Below are 18,679 nucleotides of genomic sequence, written 5' to 3' on the forward strand. Positions count from 1 at the left end.
TGGAACGTAATGAGTTTCTAACGGCAACGATATACAATATTCTTCTTCTAAAGATTGCACGTTATCACTACACATGTTTTGCTAATTATACTCGGTCTTGCTAATTATATTCGGTTACGTAATTGTTAGTATGTTATTATTGAACGAAAAATGTGTACCCGCGTTTTATATTTGCAACGCTGGAAGAAATCGAACGAATACTGTTTACAATATTTTGTTTACATTCACCGAGATCTGCCCAATGACGCGCCGGTCGAAGTTAAATGATTACAAGCGAGATTATGAGCGTTTATGACTAGAAATTGTATACAAACACGGAGGGGACTTTCCGCTCAACCCCATACAGTCATGGCGACCCATACATATGGGTCAGAGAACTCTGTTAACACTGCACGTTAAATCACCGGTTTCATATTTTACAATTATGGAAATTATACAAATAATTAAAATAAAAAATATTGAAAATTGTGTACAATTTACATTTTGGTATTGGCATTTTTATAAGGCGACGTTTAACAGCTATTTTTAATGCTTGGTAGGTTTAGCGTTAAAAAGAACTTGAAGGTTACAGCTTGCGTTAAAGAACAACGGTTATATTTTTACAGACGATAAACACCAGCGTTCCCGGTCTAAATCCAACCAAACGATCGTTCTACTCGAAGATCGTTAATTTCAATCTAGGCCTCTTGTCGTCTTTCGTCAGCTCTTTCGGCTTCGGCATCGCCAGCACAACTTTGGAATTGTTGTATCGATTCTTGAAACAGTTCCGAAGAACCTGTATATTCGGATTAATTATGAATTATTCAATTTTATTTCTTTGGGCATATATTTAAGAAAAAATGGCTACAGAGAATTGTTATTTTCTGTACACCTAGTGTTAAATGGAAGTGTGTAAACTTAATTTGATGTGTTAAAACGAAGTACGATCAGAGCACAATAATGAGCAATAATCGGTACAGTTACCCCGACAGTTTGTAATTTCGGTTTTCCGTAATAGTTATTCAGGATCAAGGTCCCCGCGAACCGTTTTAATGAAAAACCTTTATGTAACAATTTTTGAACAGTTTATTTACGGAATGGTTTCAAGCCTTAGCTACCAGCAGGCGTTCAAAGTGCAACAATCGCTGCACGTCGCTCATCGGTGCAACTGGCTTTCGGTTCTCACAGTTCACGGGTGCATCATATCGACTCGGCTCCGTTCGCCTGACGCCGTACTGACATACAACGTAGGGCCATCGGGGAACTATACATGGTAGACGCGTTACGGTACAGTCACCCATCAGAGCAGAAGTTATCGAGGCTATCCTCATTGTACTGTTAGCGCATCGTGCCCTGGAAGGTGGCTTTTCGTGGCCTGAATCCGATTCTCCAATTTTATCATTTGAAGATCAACACGATCACTATCGTTTGGACACGATCAGCGCGATCAATACCATTCGGATGCTTGAAGTGAATTTTTTCGTGTCGACACGATCCCTAGACTGCGGATATTTATGCAAAATAAAAATTGTCTATAGCAATTGCAGGAAAGGGAAGTTACATAATAATGAATTTCTTGGTTTAAGGAGGTAGACTCGTTTGTAGGATTGCAAGAGTGCGGGATGTTCCTATATTTACTACGTTTTTATTAGCTTGCTTGCTTTCTTGTCTGTTTGTCTGTCTGTTCGGTACAAATTTTGCAATTGATTTTAAACTAACTTCCCGATGAGCTAGAGACTTGAAATGTTAAACATAGCTCAGAACTGGATGACAATGAAAAATATTTTTAAAAAATGATTAAAAAAGCCTATGCGTTTAGGAGATGTAAACTATTAAATTTAACTGTTTCACCTCCCCGCGCGACGCTAGGATAGTACGCGATCGCGTTCAGCGATCCCCACTCCGCGCGACAGCGCTCCCTACTCCACTACGCGTTCCCACTCTGACTCATCCCCACTCCACGGACCCGCTTCGCACCGAAGGAGCTCAGTGTGCGATACTATAATGTTTGTTTACCAAGCAAAAGAACAGTTGCACCGAGATTCTTCGTCGAATCTTTATCTTTGACATTTTACCATGGTGTTTTTTTCGATATGACGCGGTCGCAGTACCGTCTGAAATTTACTACATGTACCTGCTATAATCTCATCAAAATGTTCAAAATCGATTGAAAAATTTCACACACACAAGACTAAAAAGCAGAAAATAATTATTTAAATAAAAGTCAATTTTTTAAAAATACCACGCTTTAAAAACGGACTAAAAAGTATAAAACAATTTGTCCTAGCTCTCATCTAATCTAAATTACTAACAATTTTATTGCACTGCAAATGATATGAACTGTTGTGTGCGAGTTTTCTCAACGGCAGCTACTCTCTACGCTCATTATTATCTTGCGCCCCACGTTTTTCGTTTTAAACCTTACAAGTATTATCATAGCTATTCAAAATTCACAATCACAAATTTTCAGGACTATCTGTACGGGGTTAGAAATCTGTATGTGGGGCTAGGAAAAATTATTTTATACTTTTTAGTCCGTTTTAAAAACGTGGTACTTTAAAAAATTTATTTTTATTTAAATAATTATTTACATTTACGAGGCATAATTTGAATTATTCGGCAGCGGTCGCAGCTTTATGCTCTCGAATAATGCGAATTACGCCTGGTAAACGTAAAAATAGGACTTTTGAGAGCGACCGCGGCCTAGATTTATCTCTTACCTAGTGCTTTTAACTACTGAAAACCCGCATCTTTGCATTATCGAGGAATGAGAAGGCGCATCCGGCACCCTTGCAATCCTGAAAACGAGAGTCTACCCTTAACAGTTTTTAATAGGTAATATCCTTGACCATGACAATAAAATGGGCAGCGCCTAAAATAGGGATGAAAAAATCGATGGGAGGATGTTAATTCGGTGGACGGTACACCGCCTTGCAGACCGCTATGCGGTGGCATGATACGGGTGGCGTTAAAGCGAGTAGGCAAGGCGGGTAAGCTCCGATCGGACCGCGAATCCGACTTCGACTCGGATTCGGAGTCGTGACGAGTCGGCTCGGGCCGGTTCGGGTTCGGTGCACGAGCGTAGCCGAGCGCGTGTCCTACGTGCGCGACGGTGTTCGCCGTGTGGCGTGGCTCTCCGGTGGCGGGTCGGGTCGGGTCGAGAGGCGAGAGAGCCGAGTTGAGTTCGGGTCGACAGCGGAGCGGAGCGAAGCGAAGCGGTACGGTACGACACGACACGGCGCGACGCGACACGAGACGATACGAGACGACACGAGACGCAACGTGACGGTGCGAGGAGGTGAGGTGAGACTAGACGAAGCGAGGCGAGGCCAGTCGAGCAGAGCCGAGCCGAACCGGAGGAGAGTCAGTGGCTGGCGACTCCTCGGGGCGTCAGGTTCTCTGTGTGGGGCTTGTTGTCGTTTCGCGCTCCCAGCTAACCACGTGCGCAGCGTGACAGCTCCCGACAGACGTCGGCAGGCGACGCGGCGTTGCCGTTCGACGCGAGCAACCTTCCTTCTTCGAGCCGCGTTCGTCATTTTCGATCGGGAAGCAGTACGTTCGTGTACACACCGTTCCGTACGAGGAACGAGATCTCATATTCCACCGGTTCAACCGTCGCATTTGACAGTTCAGAGTGCTCGAGCTTCCGTGTGGTTCGACTAGTCGGCTGCGATCCGTGTTGTGTTCGATCGGAGTGGTGTTTCTACGAAATGGTAAACAAAAGACCGTCGAAATAACAATCTATCTAATTTATACAAAATTCCTCGAGGAATCTCGTCGCAGAGTCGCTCTGTTTGTTGGATCGCTTAATTTTAACGGTTCGTGTCGGGTCTCGAGCCTCGCGCATTAAAATTCGTCACGATGGCTTGGCTGCGTGCCCTCGACGGTTATCGCAGCCGAGACTTTCGTTAGCGACTCTTATCTGGGCTACGCGAGAATAACCTGACCGCACGCCGAGACCGTAAACACTGCGAACGAGCAGAAGAATGTTCGAGCCTGGTCCGCAGCTGGAACGGCGGGCAACGTCGCAACTCGGATCACACGCGGAAGAATTACACTCGACGAATAGAGCGTAAAGAGAGTTCGAATAAATTCATACACCGGGGTAGAGAATGCTGCTGGCTGTTTCGATCATCGGAACTAGCGGTGTAGAAGTACAAGGCTAGAGAAACTAGCTACTACATACCACGTTGGTGTTTGATCGTCATCGTCGGACGTAATAAGTGGACCGCGAACGGCCGAGTACGTAACGCGGGTAAATTAGTCGCGGAACGGGTACCGTCTGCGACAAGAAACGGAATAATCACGACCGCGGCCCGGAAGAACGAGGAAACGGCCGCGCGAGGAAGGAAAGGAGGGGGAGGTAGTGTGGAACGTACACTCGTATTTGCGAAACGAGTCGTCGCCGCGGCGGGGACACCGAGAGCGTGGACGCGCGATACACATAACCGCGCGGGCAGAGAGGGGAGAAACAGAGAGACGACGACGAGACGGAGAAGAACGAGGAACGGATAAGCGGATAGAGGAAACGACCGGAGGAGAAACGGTAGAAGGGAGAGAAGAGAACCAAAGAAAGGAGAGAACGATCCGAGAGGGGAGTGGGGGCGAGAGTCGAGAGCCGAACAGAGAAGATTTCTGGGCACGCGCACTCCACCTGCTAGCGTGTAGTGGCACGCGCCATACCCACCCCCCCTCCCTCCTGGACGGTGCTCCCCTCCTCCCCTGCCCCTCAGTCCCTCTTCTACCTACTAGCTCTACCGCGACCGCCGCCACCGATTCTTCCCCCTCTCGCCCCGAAATCCTTCCCCACGCTGGTGCCTCTCCTCCCGCGGGAGAACACCAACCTTCCCCCCTCCTCCCGGTACTCCCCTCACGCGTGCCACACGGTCCCGAGGCTGGGAGACGCGCGGGAGTCAATCGCTCGCGGACTTCGATAGGACGAGCACCTCTCTCTGGGTCCTTGCTCTCTCTTCTGCTTCCTCTTCTTCCTTCGCTCTGCGGTCTTACGCTCTCTTGCTTCCCTCCGACTTACTAGCCTAACCGATAGTAAGCCTATCCTATACCTCCGACAGTCTTCTCCGCTGGTCTTCTTCCGACGATACTTCACCGGACGATTATTCATCTGCCGCGTCCCGAGAGATCGCAGAGCACAACACGATCGTGTCTGTCTCGAGGAAGAAGGAATGAGTGAAGGACAATCCGCGCGAGTTATCTCGACGCGGGGCTGAGAAGCAGAGGCCAAGGGTACCGCGAAGGTGTACGAGAGAGGACCACCGTCCCGGCCGATGTCCGCGTATGAAAAGGTCCGGTCGTCCTCCTCCTCCTCCTACGCCTCTTCCTCCTCTTGTTTCCGGCGTGCGTCCGCTGACAGGGGGGCAACGCGCCGCCGGCAGACCCTCCTGTAAGCTGCGGCCCGTGCGCGTCAGCCAAGAGGAAGAAGACGAAGACGAAGACGAAGAGGAGCGTCGTCGACGTCGCCGTCCCCGTCGTTCGTCGCGAAACGGGGACAAACGGAGGAACGTGGGAGAAAGGGAAGAACGCGGCGAGGAGGAAGGAAAAGCGACGAACGACCACACGGAGTAGTGGGGGACAGACGCGTGCTACCACCGCCGTTACTTCTACCATCGCCAACGAAAATAGTCGAGTCGCCGCGACGCGCCGGAGAAAGAACCGAAAGAGAAAGAGAGGGCCGATCACGGGAGAGGAGAGAGGACTTCCAGCTATCGTGTACCATACACGCGAGTATCAATGTACGCGTAAGAGTCCGTACGTAGACGTACAAGTGTGTACACGTTAGACATACCAAGTGTACACGTTGGTCGTGCAAGTGTGTGAACGCGCACGTAGAAGTGTACAGGAGGGTGTGCACGTAGACGTACAAGTGCGTAAGCGTTACACGTTCGAGTGTGAGAGCAACGCGAGGGCTCGGTGTGTTGATCGGTGCAGCAGCTCGTCGCCTCTCGTCTTCGGGTGACGTATCGAGGAGCGTGTGCACGATCGAGATTGCTCACCGACCAAAATACCGTCGAAAATAAGCGCGTGACGACGCGAAACATCGAAGCACGGGAACATCGGGAACAAAAGTAGTTCATGGTGTTACGGTCCTCCGGATAAACTCTGTGACCGAACTGGTGCTCGATCGTCCAGATCATCGTACCGGAGAACGCTCCGTGGAATTGACTCTTGTCCTCGCACGCGTGTTCCAAGTCGACGCTCCGCGAACCACCTGTTGACGATTTACGAGGGAAAATCGACGGCGGTGCGCCTGGACGTGACTCCGCGCGTTGAAGCTGATCAGACTGACTGTCTAATCGACTACCATCGGGGTTCAAACGCGGACGATCAAAGGCAGCAACACGGTGATCTCGAGGAGCAAGGTAAAGGAAGGAGGTAGTCAAATCGCTGAAATTGATCACTGCAGGACACCATAGTTTAAGGATTCAAAGACACGCTGGGAATGGTAGCAAAGAAGTGAAGAAGAAAGGAAAGTGAATCGCTAGAAGGTAGCAAAGGTGATCTTGGATAGCAAGGAAGTGAAGAGGAAAGAAAGATTGGCCTAGCAAGAATATGATCAGAACACCCTAACGTTAAAGTTCGAAGACATCGCTAGGAGTTAGCAAAGGTGATCTCCAGAAGGAAACAAGTAAAGATCGACATATAGATCAGATCACTTGAAATAGTACACTAGGATTGAGTAGCAAAGGTGGTCTTGAATAGGAAGGAAGTGAGGAGCAAGGTCAGAGGGACCTGGCAAGTAGGGAATCGCTTCGGAATGACTAGGAGTCAGAGGTTGACGTGTGCGGGACTCGGTGGTCATTGAGATGCAAATTCGCGGGGTGTTTTCGGGTGCTAAGTATGCTCGGCGGCGGGTCGGCCGGGCGAGGACTGTTTTTCGTTTCTCGCTCGTTATCGAGACGCCGTTAGCGGGGCTTATCGGGTGCGCGCATCAACGCCAGTGACAGGCCTGGAAAGAGAAAGAGAGAGAGAGAGAGTGAGAGGGAGGGACGTCGGAGAGGTCGGAGGTCACGGAACCCGTCGAACGATATGCGGCACGCAAACTCGCCTCGAACCGAGGATTTTGGGGCTTGCTCGCTGCGTCGTCGCCAGCAGACCGATCGCGACAGGAGCTCGCGCCGCTGATATGCTCTGCGAGCGGGACGAGCAGCAGCGCGGGGCCACCATCGTCTTTCTGGTTCTATTCCCGGCTTCTTGTTTTTCGTTTTCCTCGTCGTCGTCATCGTCTTCTTCTTCGTCGTCGACGTCGACGACGGCGTGCTCGCGTGCACGCGCAGCCGTCAACGCGCGCGGGAACCGTCCGAGCCCGTCTCGCCGCGAGCCAGCTAGTCAAGTGATCGAAAGGAAGGGCATTACGTTTTACGGGCATCGAAACTGTTCTATAGCGGGCTCCAGACACGGAGAACTCGCTGGGACTGACAGGTTCTACAGTGTGTTGTACAGTGTGCCGGCTAGACCCAAGGACGCTGCCAGCTTACGGACAGTGGACTCTGTTGATAAGTTTCTACGAGTTTCTATTCTGTTTCATTGATCAGAGATCGACTCCTGTGATCCGACGATTCGTCTGATTAAAGACTGTGTTTCTACGAGTTTCTGTTGAGTTTCATTTGATCAGGTTGCTGATCCGAGACAGTGTTTCCTGTACTCTTCAGTATTGTGATTGTCATTCTCTGTGGTTGGCAGAGAATTCAGGGATGTGAGATGTTCGTGAAGGTGCTGGTGACAGATTACGAGTGAAGAAGATTCTCCCCGGTTTCTTTTTTTTTTACGGTTGTTGATATTGTGTTCTTCTCGCGCGGGGGAGGAATGATCTGCAAGGTTTGTTGAGAAGTTGCGAAGTCGGATTGGATCGGAAACATGGTTCTGTAGTTGGGATACTGGTGGGTTTGCTCCCGAGGAGGAGATCGCCGGCAGTGTGATAGTGCGGATATTATAGTGGCGCGAACAAGTGATTGGAGGAGGGGCATGGTGGGCCCCCACCAACCAGGGCCACAGGCCCGGGTGGCCCCCCTGTAAAAAGGAAATCTCTCTCTCGCGCTAGCGTGGCCGCTCGTGCTCCATTAGACTGCCTGGAATGATGGTATGTCTGAAGAAAATCATGATCTTGTTTGTTTGTGTTGTAGTACAGTAATGCCTCGGTATATGTTAAAAAGATGTGCACGCAGATGAATGTTGCCGCGCAGCAACAACCGTACACTTTCCAGTTTTTATCTGATTTTTACGAGCGTTTCGGGGATCGAAGTTCGGCGAAAGGGGGACGACGACTGCCAGCAGGCTTCCACCCCCGCGATCACCGTTAACGCAGATAAAGGATATCGATTCGTGAATGTTTTTTATCTGCGCTGTCGGTGACTTCGCACGCGCGCGAAACACTGCCAGATAACGTAGCTCTCTCTCTCTCTTGCGCGCGCGCTCGGTCTGATAAAAACTTATCCACGGCCTGCGGAACCGGTGAAAACGCGCGCGATTTATTTCCGCAGTCCGGTATAGTCTTCGCAATGGTGGTCTGGATCATCGTATTACGAGGAAACAATTCTGAGACCATCTATTCGTAAAATTAAATGTCACTGGAATACACAATGACGCGGATTTTATACATTTACGAGAAAAATTAGGTGAAGCATGTAAGCGTAAAACGATAAAAGGGATTCAAGTATATTAACGTCGATTAGCAGAATTGTTAAAGATGCAAGCCAGTTTTTATTTATCTTTTATAAAGATCCGCAGCATAGTCCTAGTTTGAGCAAATTCGTCAGTAAATTGTTTTCAATGAACCGTATGTGGTACGTTAGGTCTAAATTAGTTATTTTTATAAAACAGTGTTCAGTATGGAACATTGTTGAATTTCTGCCGGTCCCCAAGCCACGCGTCGCGCGGCCTTTCGCGAAGATTCAAAGAAACCGGAAACGTCCAACCGCCGTAACTGTATTGCGCCATACAAGCCGCAATGCTGTTTGTATTGAAATCGCGATGCGTGTCCCTCCGAGCATAACACGAGCGTGTTCACCACGCCGTGGTCTTCAGGTACCGGTGCGATCGTTCTCCATGATCGAGCGAACAGGCCGCCATGTTGCTTCTTCCGAAACAAACACGGCGAACACACTGGCGAACGTGGATCTCGCGTTCCCGTACACTGAATTAACTTATCTGCACTATAAAATTTAATAAAGCACACAGTGCAGTGGATATTTTCACTATTCTGGTATTCTAGACTATAAACAAATTTTCTAATTAATATTAAATCGGTATTAATCACTGGTGAAGAAACTTGAACACATAAAAATTTAAAAATACTCTGTCATAGCATTTTCAACGTCTTAAACATATTACGAAAGAAAACAAATGTCTATTTTACTCCAGTTTGTTGCAATTTGTTCATTCGGGCGCATTCGGTTATTGGGAAGCGGCGGAGTTTGCTATAGTCATTCCAAAATTTTTTTGCGCGAATATTGAAAATGTATTATTATTATTTATTTAATGCTTTAAACCAAGTATGGTTAACTTAACTTAAAACTAGTTTATATAGCTTCTACTTGGTCACATTAATTTAGAGAAGTTAAATTTTAATTGCACATTCTGGAAAAGTTGTTCAGAATGATGAACTCGACAACAAATTTCAAGGTGATCAAAATTGTAAGACGACGGCTCGATATCTGCTTCTGTCGTATTTCGGATGAGGTTACCTATTCGACTTTGTTCTAGAGTGGCCCGCCGTTTATGGGAAACAAAGAAGAGGGAGATAGCGATTTCGTTATTGTGAAATAGACGTTGTCATCTTATATCGAAATGAAACTGTATACCGGAAAAATTGTTAGGGAGATGGAGGGTTTGGGCATAGGGGATCACCGATCGGTAGAAACGAGGAGGAACAGCAACGATATCGATTCGATGCCGGTTAGGCCGTTGGCTGGCTCGCTCCCGGCGTCCGAGGAGCGTCAAGATCGCATGCACACACGTAGAACAATAGATTGACCGTCGTCTAACGGCATTCTGGCGGTCGGGACGACCGATAATAGGGGCATCCAGCGCGAGCTCGCGGACATTCCGCGTTTCTCTGTCCCAGGCGCACCGGTTCCGTTGCACTAACGACTGGGGCGTTAGTCGGGAATCGGCAAGCCGTGGTCGTCTCGCTCCCAGAAGAGCACAGAGCTCTCAGACCTCTGAGAGACGACCCAGCCAAGTCAATCTAGCTCTATCCTTCCGTGTTAACGCTCTAATCAATCCTTTCGCGTTGAATCGATGATCCAACCACGGATTAGCGCGTCCGTTGGCTCTTTTTTTCTAAAAAAAATTACGATAACCTACGTGTTGAATTCTTTTCGTGGTCTCTAGTACCTTTAATTATTCCGGAATCGCCAAAACACATTGTTAACACCGAACAAACGGAAAATGAGTTTTTGCAACTATTGTAGAACTCTAAACGCGATATTGTATAATATTATCCTAATTATTAGACTGCGTAATTTTATACAAAATAAAAATTGTCCAAGTCGATTGAAAAAGACGGTTAAATGAAAATGTATTTTCTGTTGTTGCAATTTTAGGAGGTTGAAAATAATAATCACACGAGTTCCCAATTTGTAACAATCGTATTTTTACATAAACGAGGAAAACTTATTTTCTATTTGTAACTCGCACGCTTTCAAGAAACGCGTTTTTCACCGCAAACGGAAAGAAATGTTTTACAGTATCTCGGAACAGAAAAAAATTGTGAATTTCCACCCTGAGGATAGAACGAGGGTTAAAATTATTCAACTCAGTTATTTTGGCGCACCCTGCAATTCGATCACGCACTATAGTTTACCAGAAGGGGTCGGCGACTGCGAAGAACTATGAAAAGGGGGTTGCATGCCAAAATGGCCTCGGCAGCAATGTTTCGACTAGTTTGCTGCGATCGTTTGCGAAAAAAAAATTGTCGAGGATCGTGGGCACTGTGTGCCAGACGCACAATGCATTGAACCGAAGAATTTAGGACCTTTGGTGTGATTTTTGTACTATCAATATGAAATTTCATTTCAAAATTTGTGGTAATTCTACTACTTTCCTTATTCTTTGAATCGTTACTGAATAGTGTGTATAACAAATACAGTGAGTTAAAATAGAATAACTTTTTTATAATTGTACCAAACGACCGGATTTTTTATAATCAATTAGAAGCATTGGTTTGCGAAATGATATGCAAGAAAGATTTTCCAAAAATTATAATTTACAAGGTTACATGCAAAAGTAGAAGAAGCATTTTTAAAAACTTTTTTATTTGGGCTCTTAACGAAAATTTAAAATATATGTTTTGTAGATCTATGTTAGTTATGCACATACTGAAAATTTCATCGAAATCGGTTGACGCAGGAAGAAACGACACGCATCGAAAGATTCTGCGGATAAAACTACGATTTTCACCATTTTTAACCGCTTACAGCTCGTGTGTATCTCAATCGATTTCGACGAAATTTTCAGCCCATGACATATATTTTAAAAAACAACATATATTTTAAATTTTCTTTGAGGGCCCAAATAAAACAGTTTAAAAAACTCCTTGTCTTTATTTTTGTATGTAACCTAGTAAATAATAATTTTTGGAAAATGTTTTCTGCATATCTTTTCGCAAATCAATGCTTCTAATTGATTATAAAAAATCAGGTCGTTCGGTACAATTACAAAAAAGTTATTCTATTTTGAAGGGCGTTCGAATACTTCTTACACTCACTGTACATACAAATTACTGAAATATAAATTGAAGAATAAAATGAACTTGATCTTTTTAGATATAATTAAAAAATTGGCGATATCATATTCTTCATTCTTCCTCGTGATGCGATTGGTATACAGAATTCAACAAAATGAGCGATAGGAAAAAATTGGTTTCTCAGCAAGCGAGTTTAGTTCCGGACCACTGTGCGTCCCGATTCCGACGTGTCATAACAGGAGAATGAGCGGCGCTCGGGTGGCCGACTCATGGCTGCGCGTCGGAATTATTTATACCACTTGATTACACGCGTCGCTCGGAGCAGTTCGGATCGGTGCGGAGTGGAAACCGAGCCGCGCCGGAAACAGCCGAAACGCGGGCTCGGCCGCGATCGGCCCGAGTATCTCGCACGCATCGTTCTATCGAGCATCGATGCGGGGAATCCGGCATACTTTGCCCGCTTCCGCGATATCGAACGGGGCCCGAGCACCGACCAAGAAACTGTGGACGTCGTATCGTTTAGGTTCGTTCGAACTGCCTCTACAGCCAGAGGTAATTAACTAATTCCAATTTCGACCGGTCACTTCCGCACATTTAAGTGACCGAAAACGTCGACGAAATTGGATGAAGACATTTTCAATGTTGCACTTTATAGTCTGAATGAATTTTGTTGTTCATCAAAATTTAAATTAATTCATTTCACCTTTGATTATTTAACTAATATATTGAATAAATTTGTTCATTCGTGCACTTGATATAAATCTTGCAAGACCAAATTACAATCCATTATTACAGTGTGTAATAAAATTATTCAGTCTCATTTTTAGTAATAATCAGATATTGCTAAAATATTTTTAAACGGTTTAGTAGCATCGAATTTGTCATTGTCACTTGAACTGAAATCATATTAAATTGTTGCACATGAAATGGCCGATTTTACAATGCGAACGTTCCGAAGTAGGCAAGAAATATTAGCATGGTGTGCAGATTACAATTGATTTTTGCCATGCGTACACAAAGTCTGCAGCCCGACTATTTATATTAGCTTGAATTGATCGCGTAATAATTGAAGAATAATCATTGAATTCGCTGCGCGGAGTAGAAAGTTGCAAGTGAAACAACTCAGCAGTTTGATTAGAGCAAAGTGCTGTTACGTTTTGAATACGCGATAATCATATCATTCAATTTCATTCGAGTTCGCACGTTTTTTCCAATCTCCCGCTGTTATCAGCGAACTGCTTACTCACTAGACAACCTTCATCCTCTGTCTCTTGATCTCCGTCATCTCTTTCGCTACAACGCGTTATCGTAAACTCGAAACTCGTGCTTGCAAACGGGCGAACAAACGAGTCGAACGGAAGTTGGAATTCGAAACTTTCGGTGGATCTTCTCTTCGTCTGTCATAAAGTCAACTTTATCAAAGGAAACACAGTATAATATTGCAAATTTATTCTTCGGGAGGTAGCGGATCGAGAATGTCACGACAAATCAGTTTTCAATCGAGTTGCGGAATATATTAATTCGATATACCAGGAAATATTTATTGCTGTGCTCGGGTATTGAACACGCGTTATCGAAAATGCTTCTCGAGCTAGGAAAGTATAAAATTATAAGACAAGACCCGGTCTCAAATAACACCGGTAAAATACGATTATTAGTATTGCAAAGATCTGTATTTTCGTCTTGGAAAATAATTGGATAAATAATTTTCTTATTTTTACAAGACAACACAAGCTTTTCGTGCTCAGTAATGTTTAACGACGTGATCAGAAATAAATGTTCAATTTTTAGCCGGTTCACTTCTCTAATAGAATTGCACTTTGCGTTATTTAAGAATATATTATAATAAACGCCCGTATAAAGTTAAATTTTCTAATTTTTCCAATGGAACGCAGTTACATTTGGTGGTTCGGAACGTTTAATAGCGACAGTTTAATCGAGACACGTTCGAAATAACTTGGCTTTTCGATTTTTCCCGAGGTGACTGTAATAGAATTGCATTTCGAAGGAACGTGCGGCGGCCCGTTGTCTCCGTCTCGTTACGGGCCGACGTAATTAGCAGCCAGTCACTCGAGGACTATTAATTCCCCGGCACACACACGCGCGGTCCCCGTAACTCTCGATTCGAAGCACCGAAATACGCTTCGGCGACCTTGCCGGCGTTATTAGGCTACGCTTTAAACGAGATTTTCAGCGTCTTGCTGTTCTCTCTGTCGATAGCCCCCGTGTCTGCCGAGAGATATATTTAGCTTTTTCGTGGCGGGGTATATCGCGGATGCAGAGCCGCGATTCGACGAAGTCGAGAGAGATAGTCGGCCGGATAGATAATGTTGTTATTATTAGCGACTAGTTTTGCCAATCTCTCTCTCTCTCTTTCTCTCTAGCTGTTAGCTAGAAGAATTACGCTCGCTCCCGATCGAATAACTGGAGCTGGAAAGTTTAGAAATCGCGGGGAGACGATACCGTTTCGCTTATCGACGGGGACTCCTTGCTTATCGAGCAATCGTACTCGATTCTCGAACGTTTGGATGCCTTCTCTCATTTAATTGCGATCTTCCACGGAATTTATGATCTAGCGATATTGTACGAGTGTTGCACCCGAGAAGAAGGTTAGAACAATTCGTGAAAAATGTTGTATCATTTGAAACTTAATTATTAGTAAATGAAACAGTTTTCTTTTGAACTCCTGTTTCTCGCAATTTGCTGAAGAAAAATCTACAGTCTACTAATGATGTTCCTGGTGAGAACTGTTTTGTGGTGTTTATTGGCTGGAACAGTTTAGTTTTATAGTTTTCTAGAGTGAAAGTTGTTGTTTCTACAGGTTTTATATATGTTTTTGTCACTTGTGTTTCACTTGTGCTTCAATATCAATTTCTTTTAACTATTAAAAGAAGATTGGAAGAAGTAAAACAAAATGTGATGAAATATTTTGGTAGAAAAATACAGAATATATTAAAATATCAAATTAACAACATGCAAAAGAGAATTTGATGCAATATTGTGTCAAAAACTGAACAGTATAGACGACAGTATGTAAACCAGAAAATGGGTTTTTCACTGGAGAGAACGCGTGGATTAGCTGAAACAATAACACCAGAGTAGATTTATTTGCACTTACACTCTAAAATATACCTTGTGGTTTTACAAATATTGGGTGGGTGAAAATAATCTGTCGGAATAAAACGGAATATATTAACAGCATATAAAACAGAATAGAATAAATACAAACTGAAGAAGAATTAAAACAGAGAATGTTTAAATGTTCAGTTTTCGAGGAGCACACGAGGTTTAACTAAAGAGGTAACGCCACAGTAAATTAATTTTCGCTTACACGACAAAATTCTTACATTTTCACAAATATTGCCGGGACTATTCTCGAAAGCGACATCGGTTTTTCATATAAAATAAGAACTTTCTGAAGGGGAGCGAAAGTTAAGTTTCCGTCGGCAGTGTCTTGCGAACGGAGTTGAACAATCTCGCAGGTCGATGGATGCTCTCGGTGCTGATATTTCTGGCGGCGGGCTCGAGAGCATTCACGGCCGGAACCGACTTTTCGTCACGCTGGAAATTAGCTGAGCAACACGACGGTTTATCGCGTCGTAAAACGCGGAAACACTCGGCCGGACAGTAACAGCATTGACAGAGAGACCGGAGGAGAGAAAGGAGAGAGAGAGGCACGCGTGCAACGTCAACGGGATGCGAGATTATCGCGTCCATCTGCGGCGAAACGCTGAGAAATCGGCGTTTTCTTCGAACTCGAATCTGTTCTGGTCGCTGGATGGAAAAGTTGAGTAGATGATGCCCATTAATTTTCATGTAGTCTTGTGTCCCCTTCATCGGTCCTTAGTTGTGGACGACATGGACAATTTTATTTTCTTCCTTGAGGAATCACGATGGATTATTAGTGGAGCTAGTGTGGAACTAGTGATGAAACTAATAATTTTCGGTATTTAGTTGTGGACGTCAGGGACAATTTTATTTTCTTCCTTGAAGGAGGACGATGGATTGTTAGTGAAGCTAGTGTGAAACTAGTGAAACTAATAAGAAAGTAGTGATGAAACTAATCATTTGTTCGAAATTTTCATTAGTTCTGAACGTAGTGTGCTCTTCATCAGTCTTTAGTTGTGGACGTCAGGGACAATTTTATTTTCTTCCTTGAAGGAGGACGATGGATTGTTAGTGAAGCTAGTGTGAAACTAGTGATGAATCTAATCATTTTCGGTCTTTAGTTGTGGACGTCAGGGACAATTTTATTTTCTTCCTTGAAGGAGGACGATTGTTAATGAAGCTATTGTGAAACTAGTGAAGCTAATAAGAAAGTAGTGATGAAACTAATCATTTGTTCCAAATTTTTCATTAATTCTGAACGTAGTGTGCTCTTCATCAGTCTTTAGTTGTGGACGCCAGGGGCAATTGTATTTTCTTCCTTGAAGGATGACGATAGATTGTTAGTGAAGCTAGTGTGACACTAGTGATAAAACTAATGAAGCTAGTGAAGCTAGTAGCAATGCACCCATCCGCAAAAATGTGTGCTTTGCACCCAGCTGCCGAGAAAGATGCATGAACGCAATCCAGGAGTTGCCCAGATCGATTAGGGCAGTGCCCAAGGAGTCAGACACGGCGTGTAACGTTGGGAAGCAGGTTTTAACCGATCCGGCTAGGAAATCGCCGGTGTACACGTTTCGGGGAACCGAACTGCAAAGGCCTGGCTACGTAATCGCGAGTTCGGGCCAAAGTCTAACAGACACGACACACCTCCGACCTTCCTATTGATCTGCGGCTGGAGGTTTTACGCGTCCTCCACCCTCCGCAAGCTCGTCGACCCTCACCACCCTTACTCTCTCTCTCTCTCCTCTCTCTCCCTTTCGTTCTCTGTCTGTCTTGGTTTCTCTCTCGGTGCTCTCCCTCTACGGAGAGTCCTCGCGAGGAGGAAAAGCAACCGGGTAGAGCCTTCGTGCGAACGTTTCTCGGCCACCTTCAACCCCTCTATCAAGCTCTCTCTCTATTTCTCTCTTGCTCTCTGGCTCTCTCGTTTTCTGTCTCTTTTCCGAGCAGTTGACCGTCCTTATCCAGCTCCCTAGACGTCGAAGTAACAGGGGAGAAGAAGCCAATAACGCTTCCTTACGCGTCTCCACGATCCCGAGACACCTACGCGCCGTTACGCGGCTCGATCTGATTGAAACCGAGCGTGTCCCTGCTCGTGGGAACGATCCCACTGACCAATTCCACTCGAATCGACGAATTCCGACTGTGCTGATGAAGATCTACCACAGAAATTATAGCAATGTCTTCTCTCTCTCATACATGTCGGACATGTGTGCTCGATAGTTGGGAAAAATCTATTTCGGCGGAGTACATCTATCGCGATGAGACAGTACGTATTTAATGACAGAACTTTTCTGTTCGGGATTGTTTCTTTATGGAACTTTTACGGTACGTATTCGTGACGTTTTTCTGATTAAAATGATACCGAACACGACACCATTCGGAACTTATTTGTCTGTTTAATTTCAGATATAGTACAATATAATAAATCTAGTACTGTAGCTAGATTCTATCATCCAAAATATTCACATTTCAATAGATCATTTGGGATAATCGAGGTTCTACTATATCGTGGATTAAATGAGTAAATGTAAACCAAATTGTATCGTGCTTGAGCTGATTTCAATCAGAAAAATGTCAGCAATTCATTGGTAAACGTTTCACGAATAATAAAAAACAAAAAAAAAAGGATTCATCGCTATTTAAACATTTCTGAGTGGCAGGAATCCAAATGATGTAATCATATAATAATTGTAGCATATAAACAAAGTAAAATCAGATTGAGATATCTATCCGAATCATATTCTATGGATAAACAACTGTCGAACCAGCTATGAATGACACCTTCTACATAACGCGCACCAGTAATGAAGCTCCACGACCGTAATCAACGGAAAGTTTCTTTTCCTGACATAAAAGTCTGAACAATAAAGAAGTTCTAATCACCGTAGACAGTAAAGAAAGTGAACGGGGGTTGAGATATTCATCCGAGTTACGCTTCATGGAGAAATAACTGTCCAAACAGCTCTGAATGGCGTCGTGTTTGGTTCGCGACGCTCGGCGCGGCGTTCAAAGTGAATTTTATTGGTAAGAAGTTTATCTCGGTCCCGAAGGCGTCGAAAGTCAACCGGTTTATCGGTGACAAAACGTGTACCGGAGGAGTTCGGCCGTTTAATATCTCGCGAGAACGGCACCGTGTCGGCATCCTCCTCGTTGACGACGACGACGACGGCGACGACGACTCGAATGTTTTCACTGGCGACGAATTAATCTGCGCGCGTTTATCTCGCCACGCCGCGGCACACCCGGGGTATTTTTAATCCCCGTTGTCGGAAGATACGCGCCCGGAGACGCTCGCCTTCGTTAATTCGTCGCTGTTAATTAATTCCACGAGCCGTACTCGGCGAAGAAACAATCGATGACGAAAGAATCGTCGGGGTTCAGTCTCTCGGGAACTGTTCTTGTTTCTTCTTCGCTTTCCTGAATGTTTCCGAACTATACTTTGCTGCTACGTTAAGAATAGACGGCAGATTTTGCGCGTCTGTAACAAAAATCAGTAGGTGAAGTTGTACAGAATCATTGAAAGTATTGTCTGGAAGGATGCTGTTAAATCGATTTTAATTCGGTGGAGTTACATGTACGGTGGAGAAACAAAATTGTATTTTACCACGCTTGTATTAACTTGCCGTGTTGTTGTATGCGTCAAATCTCGTAATCGAATTTCAAACCTTTTCCCACAGTCCAATCGTGCTGAAATTTTGTATACACGCTTGCTTCCGATGACAATAAAGATAGAAAATGAAATATATATGAAAAACTGGTTAGAAACCGTGCTTATATTAAAATGCACTAAAGAGGAGAAAATAACTTTTTTCCTGGTTCTCCATATTCTTATTCTCGGTTCTTTATATTAAATTCTTCTACCTATTCCGACACTAATTTTATGATAGAAGA

General features: G+C 44.7%; 1 protein-coding gene across 13 annotated transcripts in view; it reads left to right on the top strand.

The window, feature by feature from the left end:
* The window catches only part of Mam (neurogenic protein mastermind), a 310,231-nt gene that overhangs the window by 145,286 nt on the left and 146,266 nt on the right, over positions 1 to 18,679 (top strand). For 4 of the 13 annotated variants that reach the window (XM_076444073.1, XM_076444080.1, XM_076444109.1 and 1 more), the window contains exon 1: positions 3,346 to 3,692. The exons of 5 other annotated variants lie outside the window; for them this stretch is intronic. In XM_076444073.1, the coding sequence (XP_076300188.1) occupies positions 3,690 to 3,692 (3 nt within the window). In that variant the 5' untranslated portion in view covers positions 3,346 to 3,689. Of the gene's footprint in view, positions 1 to 3,345; positions 3,693 to 7,117; positions 8,075 to 18,679 lie in introns of those variants that run through there. 4 more of the 13 variants (XM_076444054.1, XM_076444063.1, XM_076444089.1 and 1 more) reach the window with 1 other exon arrangement.

The sequence above is a fragment of the Lasioglossum baleicum genome, chromosome 2 (genome assembly GCF_051020765.1).
Source record: "Lasioglossum baleicum chromosome 2, iyLasBale1, whole genome shotgun sequence".
Classification (NCBI taxonomy): Eukaryota; Metazoa; Arthropoda; class Insecta; order Hymenoptera; family Halictidae; genus Lasioglossum; species Lasioglossum baleicum.